General features: G+C 39.7%; 1 protein-coding gene across 3 annotated transcripts in view; it reads left to right on the top strand.

The window, feature by feature from the left end:
* PTPN21 (protein tyrosine phosphatase non-receptor type 21) overlaps positions 1–12,318 on the top strand; it is a 74,415-nt gene that overhangs the window by 21,949 nt on the left and 40,148 nt on the right. For all 3 annotated transcript variants that reach the window (XM_027972100.3, XM_027972101.3, XM_042252832.2), the window contains exon 3: positions 11,039–11,208. In XM_027972100.3, the coding sequence (XP_027827901.1) occupies positions 11,039–11,208 (170 nt within the window). The remainder of the gene's footprint in view (positions 1–11,038; positions 11,209–12,318) is intronic.

The following is a 12,318-nucleotide window of genomic DNA, read 5'->3' as shown; positions in this document are numbered from 1 at the left end:
GCTGTGCTTCATTACCTGTGGCACACGTGGTGTAGAGCTAAGTCTCTAGCCTTGAATTAGGTTAATACTCGTTAACTACCCTGGTTACATGATCTCTGCTAGGGACAGGCTTTATCTAGTGCTATCTCTTCTCATCTTTCTCCTGATGAAAAGCCTTCTGACTCCTGCCTAGTCTAAGAAAAGCATCAGGATAAAATTATAGTTGCAATTTTATATGGGATTAACTTTTATCAAACAGTGCATCAGTGGCTTAAAAAACCCTCTGGCTAATTTGTATGTCCCTCTGCTTTAAAAATAGTACAACTAAGAGACTCTTAAAATAATTAGACAAGAAGTGACTTGGATTTGGAAGGGGTTTACATTCTGACAGGATTTGGACCTGCTTATAATAGCTGGTATCTCTTTAAACGACTGCGATTTGGGGGCCCTGCACCTTTTATGGAAGCTCTAAGGTTTGTAAACTACCTTTTCATCTGGTAGCAGAAAGCTGGGTTATCAAAATCACCTTGTTCTCAGAGTAAATGTGAGTTCGTTGAAAGTAAGTCAACCACGTCATGTCTGGAAAGAAGCCAGGTTTTGTAACTGTGTAGCTTGTTTTTACTGTAGCTCACATAACAGGCACAGTTATCTGTACACTTTTAGGGAATTGCTATGAAACATTTAGATAGCCCTGAAGAAATCATTGAATAACTTTATGAAAACTACTGATAACGTTTGTTCGGAACAAAGTAGGAAAGGGTGCATATATGCATAGGCAATGAAGAAGGTTCACAAAAGTTGTTCAGATAATTGAGAATTTCAAAAAAGGTGACTTGACTGCACTGGGTCTTCCATCTTTGTCGCTTCACGCGAAATCTTTTTTAGTGGCGACGTTCAAACTCTTGGTTGTGGCATGTGGGATCTAGTTCCCTGAGCATCGCTGAACCCGGGCCCTGTGAATTGGACTGTGGAGTCTGAGCCACTGGACTACCAAGGAAGTCCCAATAATTGAGAGCTGATCCAGAGGATCCTGGAAGTTCAGATGTTTCTATTGGAATCAGTTTCCCACAGGTCAGGTCAGCTTGCTTTGGTCACAGTGGGAGAGACAGAGCTGTGGAGAAAAAGCAGCCAAGTGGAGGTACAGTTTCTTATTGGGAAAGGTATTGGGTGGTTAATTAGGTAAGGAGTGGTGGGAGGTGTGAACCAAAAGCCAATTAGTAAAGGCTGGTTTATAGGGAAATTAGTACAATTAGACTAAGCCCATAAACAATACAGGACATGCATAACCCAAACATTTGGACTCAAGAAAGAGAAGACATATGATTCTAAGAAATACCTAGACCAAGTAATGATTGGTTGAAATTTAAGGCCTACAGGGAGCTTGCCGTAAGCAAAGTTTTGAACTTAAAAAAAAAAAAAAAGTCCTGGTAACATTATAATGGAATGCATTAGTTTGAATATTATTTGAGCAGTTTTGTTTTCAGGGAAGAAGCATTCTTGACTCAGGTTTTGTGTTTTGCTCTCAGACACACCTAAAGAGATCCTACCTGCTAAGTTTACGTTTGGCCTTTTCCTGGTGGCTCAGTGGTGAAGAATCCGCTTGCAATGCAGGAGACATGGGTTTGATCCCTAGAGGAGATTGCGATTCAGGAAGATACTCTGGAGAAGGAGATGGCAACTCACTCCAGTATTCTTGCCTGGGAAATCCCATGGACACAGGGGCCTGGTGGGCTACAGTTCATGGGATCTCGAAAGAATCAGACACAACTTAGCTACTCAACAACAAAACAACACCCAAGTTTTTTCAGCCCAGTTATGACTTAGAAAATACTTCTGTACAGCTTCCTGAGAAAGGCAGGGTATGTTGTGTTATTTTCCCTGAGGTTAAGCTGAGACTCAGTGAGGAAGTGACTTGCTCAGGAGCGGATGAGTGGGGGAGCCAGGATTCAGAACCAAGCCTTTGGACTGTGGGTCTGTGCTCTTGGCACTGCCCCTGCTAGTGGCAGCTGTGGGAGTCACAAGCGTGGCCCCTGGAAGAAGTGGACATACCAGCAGTTCCCTCAAACAGCAAAATTGGCTTTGGAAAATACGGCTGAACTTTCAAGTGAAGAAGTGAAGCCACAGGTGGCTTAAGTACTGAAAGCTGTAATAAAATGTATTAATTTTCTATCTATATTTGGGAAATGAAATAACTAACTTTGCCTATAATCAAGGAGAACTCTTTGGTCCAAAGACCAGTGCCAGTCTTTAGAAAGGTTTATGAACTTCCCTACCCATCTTAAACAAAAGGACACTGACTAATTATTATCAACAGTGGTTGTTATTAAATACAAGACTAATTAATGTTTAGAGTGAATTTGTTCCTTTGAGAAATAACTCCAGACTACTTTCTTTGTAGTTCTTTATAATGTACTTCGAAAGGACTTGTTTGTATGTGTTCTCTGTTGGTAAAAGAGTGTTACCTATCACCTCCTGCTCCTGCCAACATGCTGTTTAAGTCTTTTCCCTTTCATTTGTCCGCTTTTAATCTGCTTTTAATTGGGTAACCAAGTTACTAAACTCATTACAAGTATGTGTAAAATAAAGTTTCAAAAAATTCCATAAAAGAGAAAGGAGATATTTTTCTTCTTTGTCAAGGGTATATACTGTATTACTTCCGTTTTGACAAGTCTTTCATTATTCAGTCACATTTTTGCCTATTCAGTGTTTTTCGTTTCTGTTCAGATAATTGCATTTGTCAGGAACTTGTCAAACTGTACCAAAATCTTTACCTAAGTACAGATGTTAGAAAATAGAAATACAATTAACTCATAGCTAGGTTCATCTATTTCTGGTTCATTTTTTCCCCCTAGACTTTGTCAGATAAACTGAATTTGATGTATATAAACATTTAAAAATCATTTCCCCCCCCACCTTTGGTTGCACCACACAGCTTGTGAAATTTAGTTCCCTGACCAGGGATTGAACCTGGACACATTGCAATGGAAGTGTGATGTCTTAACCACTGGACAGCCAGGGAACTCCCCTGAAAATAAAGTTTAAAAATTCTGTATTTTGATTTTAAGTATGAGTGGTTCTGATTCTTCAAAAATAACTTTTTGAGATGAAACTTAACACAACGGAAAGCTAACCATTTCAAAGTGAACGGTTCGATGGCGTTTATTCCATTCACAGTCTTACCTCTGTCTAGTTCCAGCACACTTTTATTACCTGAAATGGGCATCGCCTCCCTAGTAAGCAGTTTCTCCCCGTTCCTCCCTACTTCCGCCTCTACTTTCTGTCTTTATGGATATCTCCTTTAAATGGAATCACACAATATGTGGCCTTTCGTGTCTGTCTTCTTTCATTTCTATCGCTCAGTCGTGTCCGACTCTTTTTGACCCCGTGGACCGCAGCACGCCATGCTCCCTGTCTATCACCTGCTCCTGGAGTTTACTCAAACTCATGTCCATCGAGTTGGTGCTGCCATGCAACCATCTCATCCTCTGTCGTCCCCTTCTCCTCCTCTCACTTACTGTAATGTTTTTGAGGCCTATCCATGTTGTGGCATGTATCTGTCTTTTATAAAAATGACTGAATAATCTTCCATTATATGTATAATTCCATAATTTTTCTTTTCCTCTGCCAATAGACATTTGAGTTGTTTCCACCTTTTCGGCTATTGCCAATGCTTCTGCTATAGACGTGTGTATACGTGTATTAAATACTTGTTTGAGTACCTATTTTTAGTTCTTGCAGGAAAATAAATAGGAGTGGAGCTGCCGTGTCACATGGTAATTATATGTTTAACTTTTTGAGGAACTGCCAAACTGTTTTCTGCGGCAGCTGAAGCATCTTACATTCTCACCGGCAGTGTGCAAGGGTTTTCATTTCTCCACTTCCTCACCATCACTTATTTTCTGTTTTAAGTTATAGCCATCCTAATGGGTGTGGAGTGGTATCTCATTGTGGTTCTGAGTTGGATTTAACTAATGGGGATTGAGCTTTTTTTTTCATGTGTTTCTTGGCCGTTTGTATATGTTCTTTGGAGAAATATTTATTCAAGTCCTTTGCCTTTTTAAAAAATTGGATTGTTTGTCTTTTCACTGTTGTGTGAATTCTTTATGTATTCTAGATTCTAGACCCTTAGAAAATACAAGATTTGCCGATATTCTCTCCCATTCTATAGGTTGTCTTGTTTGCTTTCTTGATTTTGGTTCTTTGATGCATGTAGTTTTAAATTTTGATGAAGTCAAATGCATCCTTTTTTTGCTTTGTTACTCATACTTTTGGTATCATGTCTAAGAATCTTATTTCCAAATTCATGGTCATGAAGATTTACTCCTATGTTTTCTTCTAGGGAGTTTTATGGTTTAGTGTTTTTTTTTTTATGTTTTATTTTTTGGCTGTGCCATGAGGTATGTGGGACCTTAGTTCCCTGACCAGGGATTGAACCAGTGCCCCCTGCGTTGAAAGTGTAGAGTCTTAACCGCTGGACCACCAGGGAACCTCTGTGGTTTAGCTCTTAACATTCAGGTCACTGACGAAGTTTGAGTTAGTTTTTGTATTTTGTGTGAGGTCAGGTTCTAACCTCATTCTTAAGGATCTTCAGTTCTCCCAGGACCATTTGTTGGAGAGACTGGTTTTCTCCTCTAAATAGTCTTGGCACTGTTACTGAGAATCAGTTTACCATAAATGCACGAGTTTATCTCTGGACTTAATTCTACACCGTTGGTCTAAACGTCTCTCCTTATACTGGTAGCTCGCTGTGTTGATTATGGTAGCTTTAGTAGTAAGTTTTAAAATGATAAAATGTGAGTCTCCCAACTTTGTTCTTTTTTGATATTGTTTTGCCTGTTCAGGGCCACTTAAAATTCACATGAATTTGAGGATTGGCTTTTCCATCGCTGTGAAAAAGGCTCTTGAAAGTTTGATAGGGGTTGCATTTGAATCACTTTGGGTAGTCTTACTGTCTTAATGATATTAAGTGTTCCAGTCAGTGAACACACGATGTATTTCCATTTAATTTCTTTCAGCAATGTTTTGTATTGTTCAGTACGCACATCTTCTCACTTCCTTGTTTAAACTTATTTCTTAGTATTTCATTTGTTTGCATGCTATTATAAATGGAACTGTTTTCTTAAGTTCCTTTTTGAATTTTCCTTTGTGGGTACATGGAATCCATACTGGTTTTTGCATGTTGATCTTGAACCCTGCAACTTTGCTGACTTTATTGACTCTGGTATTTTTGTTTGTTCGCTTATTTTCTGTTTGATTTTTTTGGTAGAGACATCTTGGAGATTTTTTAAAAATACATAAGATCATGTCATCTGTGGATGGACATACTTTGACTTCCTCCTTTCCAGTTTGGATGCCTTTCATTTTCTTACTTAACTGCTTTGGCTAGGAGGTCCAATTACAGTGTTGACTAGCAGTGGTGAACATGGGCATAACTGGTCTTGTTTCTTCTGATCAAAAAATTTTCAGTTTTTTACCATTCAATGTGATGGTAACTGTGGGTTTTTCATAAATGCTTTTGGAGAGTTCTCTTGCTTTTCTAGTTTTTTTTTTTTTTATTTTTTATAATGAGGTGTTGGGTTTTGCCAATTGCTTTTTCTATGCCAGTTGCTTTTTCTATGTCAATTGAGAGGACTGTTGTTTTTTTTCTCCCCTCACATACGTAATATTGATATATCACGTGGGTTGTTTTCTGTATGTTGAACCACTCTTGCCCTCCTGGGTTGAGTCCTGCTTGGTCATGGTGTATAATCTTTATAGTATGCTTTTGGGTTCAGTTTTCTAGTATTTTGTTGAGGATTTTTGCATCTATAATTATATGGGATATTGGTCCATAGTTTTCTTTTCAGGTGGTGACTATTGTCTGACTTTGGTATCAGGATAATGCTGGCCTGTAGAGTAAGGAAGGAAATATTCTGTACTTGTCTCTGAATCCTCCCAAATGGACTTATACAGAAAATTCTATGCCTGATGAAGATTTAATCACAGCATTTTATTGCTCAAATTCTACCTACTCATCTTAGAAGCAAAGTATACTGTAAAATCTCTGGAATCACATGTTGTTATTTCATTCTTTATGTGTAGAAATTCTAAGAAAGCATTGAATATAAGGATTATAATGTTACGGGGTTTTAGTTACCCGTATGTATATGAACATTTCTAGTAGCAACTTTAGAAATATAATACTGCCTTGGAAATATTTTACATGATGCAAATTTTATTTTGGCTAGCCTTGACTGCTACTTAAGATAGCACTTGAAAACAGGGATAAGTACCAAGGCAAGTACTTTACTACACTATAAAAGGAGTTAATGTTCCAATATCTTGGACTCTCCTGTGTCTAAAATAGCTAATCAACTAATAATTTACTAAGTCTATATCCAGCTGTTTGCACAAGGTTCTTACTACCTCTTTATAAGGTATATCATTTGTAAAAAAAACTAATGATGCAGTTTCACAAATGCATTTCTTTTCAGTTTTCTATCCATGTATGTGACGTAAGTCATAAATGCATTGCTAAAGTAGATAAGCTTAGCACGTATTAAAAGTGTATTTCTTCTACAGTGTGCTTTTTAAGAATGCTAACAGATTATTCATATATTTTTATATAATAATGTCTGTTCATAAATTATATAATAGATGTATAGTTTTATACTTCTGTGTAAATTTTTGTGTTCAGAGGATTCAAGTCCAACTAGATTTAAAGGGAAAAGTAATGTTTACAGAGTATTTTAAAGACCTTTTAATTTTTATGACCAAAACAGTTTTAGATCCTAAAGAATGCCCAGGCCTCTGGGTTTATGGCAAAAAATAATTATTTGTAGAACTTGGTGCGTCGCAGTGGTATGTGTAATAGACCAGACATGGTACATGCGATCCGAGTCTAAACTAGAACGCAGACCGTACAGTGAACAGAAGTGCACTGTGGGGCAATCACCAACTAGGTGTGATTGGGAAGGCTTCTTGGTTTTTTTTTTTTTTTTGGCAAGATCTTCAGTTGATTTTGTTGATGTTTGGCAGAGTGGGTGAAACTGATCTTTTTAAAACATGGTGGTTTTCTAGTGGCAAAATGCAGTCATATATGTTTGGCATTTAGATCTCATGGTGGAGTTATGAGGGAGGTATTATTGCCTTAATACAGTTGAGAAAACTGAATTGGACTAATTGACTTTTCCACTTCACAGCAAGCGTTAGAAATTAAACCCAGGAACTTTGGACTTTAGCAGCAGCTTCCTCCTGTTACTAGATTTTTGTTTTCTGTAAGTTGCAGTTCAGATGAGAGAAGGAATAGGAATAATACCTGTTTTCCAAAAATGTGATACTATTCTTTTCGTACACATAACCTTTTATTTCATAAATATAATCACAACTTCAGACAATAATTAACAGCAGAAGGGCTCAACTTTTCTGCTGTATTAAAAGTGTGTTTGGATTTCAAAAATTTGATTTCCATGCAGCTTTTCAAGGGTAGGCTGTTCACATGACTGTCTCCTCCATAACGTTGAGGGGACCGGGGCGCCATGTGCTGTAGTGCAGTGACCTTCGAACTTCAGTGGGTACGAGATTACTTGAGAGTTTAATCTCTCTGTTGGCCTCGTTGCGCTCCAGGTAATTCCAGTAGAGGTGGTCCAACGACAGTATTTGGAGAAACACTGGTTTTAGAGTTTAACACACACAACAAACATCTACTGGATAAGGTAATAGTGGTGATTTAATCTATAATATTGCTCTAGTTCTTAGAACTTGGTCCAACACAGTAAATGTTCAGAATATTCCATTCGTGTGTGATAATTTGGGTGACAGCTGAGAAGCAGGAGAATATTCGTTCTTTTATTCAAAGTTTGCTGAATTCCTGCACTGCTCTAGCTATTTGGATATAAAGGGAAAACGGATACATACATTTTTGACTCTTGTCAAGTTTATATGATTAATAGACTCCTTTTTAAAACACCTGTTTATTTTTGGCTGTGCTGGGTCTTCACTGCCCTGCGGGCTTTTCTGGAGTTGTGAGTGGGGTGGGGGGCCTTCCCTCTGGTTGCGGCCTGCGGGCCTCTCCTGTTGGGGAGTTGTAGCGTGTGGGCCCAGGAGTTGCCGCTCCCAGGCTCTGGAGCTCAGGCTCGGTAGCTGTGGCGCCCGGGCTTAGTTCTCCGCGGCATGTGGGATCTTCCCGGATCAGGGATCGCACCGTGTTGGCAGGCGGATTCTTTACCACTGAGCCACCTTGGAAGCCCCTAATAGACTCATTTGAAAGGTATGGGTCTTCCTTTGTAAAAAAAAAAAAAAAAAAAAATTGTAAGGTAAATTTGTTAATATTGAGGACATGTTTTAATGTTGGGTTTTTTTCCCCCATCTTTAAATTGAAGACTCATTTTTTGAGGGTTACGGTTGAAGAAATAGCCTGTATGTTATCATTGGTTGTATTATTGTTGCTCTAAAGCTGTATGAAACAATGCAGTGGCCACTAGATGTTTGCAGCTATTTCAGTCCATTAGAATTAAGTGACATTGGAAATTAGATTCTCAGCTGCACTAGCCACATTGCACATCCCCAGAGAATGCAGATACCTTCAGCTCAACCATCAGAGGACGTTCCGTTTGGCAGTGTTACGCTAGAGTCTAGAACAAAGCAGTGATTTTTCCAGTTGCCTTGATCTATCAATTGATTTTTGAGGTGAATATTAGCAGTGGCTGGAGGCTGTCATTTCAGTCCTTACATGCATTAGCACCTTTTCAGGTTGACCAGTCCAGCACTAGGATTGATTTACTTAAACAGTTTGTTACATGGCAGCTGAGATTTAAATACTAATATCCGGGCGTTTTTCTTAAGCCTCTGAGTAGGACACTTAAGTAATTTTACTGCCTTAGCTATAGCTTTTTCTTGTGTATGTGTGTCTATTTATCTCCGTAGCGTTACAGTTACTTTATAAATTTGTAATTAATGAAGTTTTGGGGGCAAAGGAAAATTGCACTTGCATTTTTTAAGTTTATTTTTATTTTTTAATAATTCTTATTGGCATATTGTTGATTTACAATGTTGTGTTACTTTCAAGTGTATAGCAAAGTGGATCAGTTATACATATATCCACTCTTTTGTAGATTCTTTTCACCTATAGGTCATGAGAATATTAAGGAGTATGTCCTTACTAGTTATCTTTCATATATATAGAATAGATATAATCTCCCAGTTTATCCCTCCTCCCTTTCCCCCCATTAATTGTAAGTTTTTCTACGTCTGTGACTCTGTCTTGTGAATAAGTTCATTTTACTGATTTTCGTCTTTTTTAGACTCCACGTGTTAGCAGCGTCCTATGATATTTTGTCTCTCTCTGATACAGTTGCTCAGTGTGGCGGTTTCCGGGCCGTCGATGTTGCTGCGTGCGGCCTGGCGTCTTTTTCGTGGCCGAGTAATGCTCCACGGTGCATGTGGGCCACGCCTTTATCTGCTCCTGTCAGTGGGCGATCAGGCTTCTCCCATGTCTTGTCTCTTGTGGACAGCGCTGCAGTGAACTTGGGGCACATGTGTCATTTTGAATTTTGGTTTTCTCTGGATATAGGCCCAGGAATGGGCTTGCTGGGCCATATGGTAGTTCCAGATATTTTCTCCCATCCTGTGGGTTGTCTTTTCTTTTTGCTTATGGTTTCTTTTGTTGTGCAAAGGCTTTTATGTTTCAGTAGGTGCCATTTATCTTTGTTGGGAGGCGAATCAAAAAAGATGTTGCTGCTATTTATAGCAGAGACTGTTCTGCCCATGTTTTCAGCTAAGAGTTAATAGTGTCCAGCCTTAGATTTAGGTGTCTAATCCATTTTGAGTTTATTTTTATGTATGGTATTAGAGAGTGTTTAAAGTTCATTCTTTTACGTGTAGCTGTTCAGTGTTCCCAGCATCACTTACTGGGGAGGCTGTCTCTTCTCCACTGTGTACTCTCGCCCTCTTTGTCATAGATTAGTTGGCCATAGGTGCCTGGGTGTATCTCTGGGCTTTCTGTGCTGTTCCGCTGAGGTGTATTTCTGCTTTGGGGCCAGTACCAAACTGTTTTGATGAGCGTAGCTTTTGTAGTATAGCATGAAGTCAGGGGGTCTGATTCCTCCGGCTCCATTTTTCTTTCTCAAGATTGCTTTGGCTGTTGCAATTGCATCTTTACTACTAGAATTTACAGTATTTACATGAAATTATTTATGTACAGGTGCCACATTTGAATGTAGTGACTGTCTGGTCAGAATTTAGGAAGAACCCCAGTTATGCTTATTATAAAATATTAATTATGATACATTTAATATTTTGATATTTAAAAGCTAAACTTTTTTTTTTCTTGGCCGTACAATGCAGGATCTCAGTTCCCTGACCAGACATCGAACCCAGGCCACAACAGTGAAAGCACTGAATCGTAACCACTAGACCACCAGGGAACTCCCTGAAAACTATTTTTTCAGTATTTTGTTGTTGTTGTTGAACTTACGTAAAATTGTGTAGTATCTGCTGAATTCTGATATCTAGACATTTTTTCTGCAGGGTTCAAGAAATAGTGTGCAAGTGTAATTGACTTTTGCCTCTATTTTGTTTTCCCTGACTGTGTGGCTTGTGGGATCTTACTTCCTCAACCAGGGACTGAACCCATGCCCACTGCGGGGAAGCGTGGAGTCTTAACCACGGGACCACCGAGGAGGTCGGCGCCTCTGTTTCCGGAATGAGTGTCTGCAGAGGCAGAGCTCGCCTCCTTGTTGTTTTCTGCCCCTTTAGGTGTGGCCGTGGTCCCTTTCTGAGCAGAGAAGCAATAGGAGACTGCGGTCTCTTGGTCCCAGGTCATGGGTGCGGTGTTATTCAGTCACTGGGTTGTGTCCAGCTCTTTGTGACCCCATGGCCCTGCAGCACACCAGGCTCCTCTGACCTCCACTGTCTCCGGGAGTTGGCTCGGATCCATGTTCATTGAGTCGGTGATGCCATCTAACCGTCTCACTCTCTGCCCACTCCGCCACCCCATGAACAGTATGAAAATGTAACGGACAAGAGCAGGCAAATTCTCCTGTATGTTCCTGCCTCCTTCAGTGACTCTCCCTCTTTCCAGATCACTTACTTCAGCCTCTGGTATTACAACAAGCAAAATCAGCGCCGGTGGGTGGATTTGGAAAAACCTCTAAAGAAGCAGCTGGATAAGCACGCGTTGGAACCTACAGTCTATTTTGGAGTGGTGTTTTACGTGCCTTCAGTCTCACAGCTGCAGCAGGAGATTACCAGGTAAGAAAGAAGGTACTGTTTGCTTCTAGGGAATCCAGTGAGATTAGAAAAGTGAAACTAAGGTTGGACGAGTCAGGAGGTCAAACTAACCTTTGCCCTCTCACCATGCATTTTTAGCCACAGCTTTGCCTGGAGGTTCTGGTATGTGGTGTGTCAGAGAGCTTTATGGCATGTTGCCTGAGTTATGGGTTCACTGGGCACGAAGGAAGGATTACCAGGAAAAGTGATGTTTTTACCCTGGCTGTGAACTCCTCTTGAAGTGATGTCACCCTTAATGTTTTTATGGATTTGTTTCTGACCTTAGTAACAATGAAATGAGAGAGGAGATTTTTCAGAAATAGCCACAAAATCTGTGTTTACTCCTCAAGAAATTGTGTAGAAGTTCTGACCCCAGTAGCCATGTTTTGTACATAGGTGTGGAAGGGGAAAGATGTGGGGGAAGGGTTTGAGATCAGAAAATATTGGCCAATAAATGCACTTAAAAGGAACAAAGGCAGAAAATGTAGAATGTATTAAGGCGTGGGATAGAGGAACTAATTTTTTTTTTTCTTGAAGATAACAAAGAAACAAGGAATCAAGTTTGCATTCTTTTTTTTTTTTTTAATTGAAGTATAGTTGATGGTTCAGATGGTAAAGAATCTGCCTACAATGTGGGAGACCCAGGTTCAATCCCTGGGTCGGGAAGATCCCTTGGAGAAGGAAATGGCAACCCACTCCAGTATCCTTGCCTGGAGAGTCCCATGGACAGAGGAGCCTGGCCGGCTACAGTCCATGGAGTCACAGAGTTTGACACGACTGAGTGACTGACACTTTCACGTGGTTGATTTATAGTGCTGTGTTAATTCCCACTGTACAGCCTAGTGACTCAGTTATACATATAGATATACACACACACATTCCTCTTAGAATATTATTTTCCATTATGGTTTTGATGGGATGTTACATATGGTTTTCTGTGCTGAACAATAGGACCTTGTTGCTTATCCCAAATTTGGATTCTTGAGCCTGCCTTTTACATTCTCCAAAATCCAGCACTTTTAACCTGTTTAACCTTACTTTTGAGCCAAGCTGGATTATTTCCAGTGTTCTGAACAGGCTGCGTGCATTTTC

The sequence above is a fragment of the Ovis aries genome, chromosome 7 (genome assembly GCF_016772045.2).
Source record: "Ovis aries strain OAR_USU_Benz2616 breed Rambouillet chromosome 7, ARS-UI_Ramb_v3.0, whole genome shotgun sequence".
NCBI classification, from domain to species: domain Eukaryota; kingdom Metazoa; phylum Chordata; class Mammalia; order Artiodactyla; family Bovidae; genus Ovis; species Ovis aries.
Note: the sequence above shows the minus strand (reverse complement) of the source record. Positions and strands in the feature narration are given on the sequence as shown.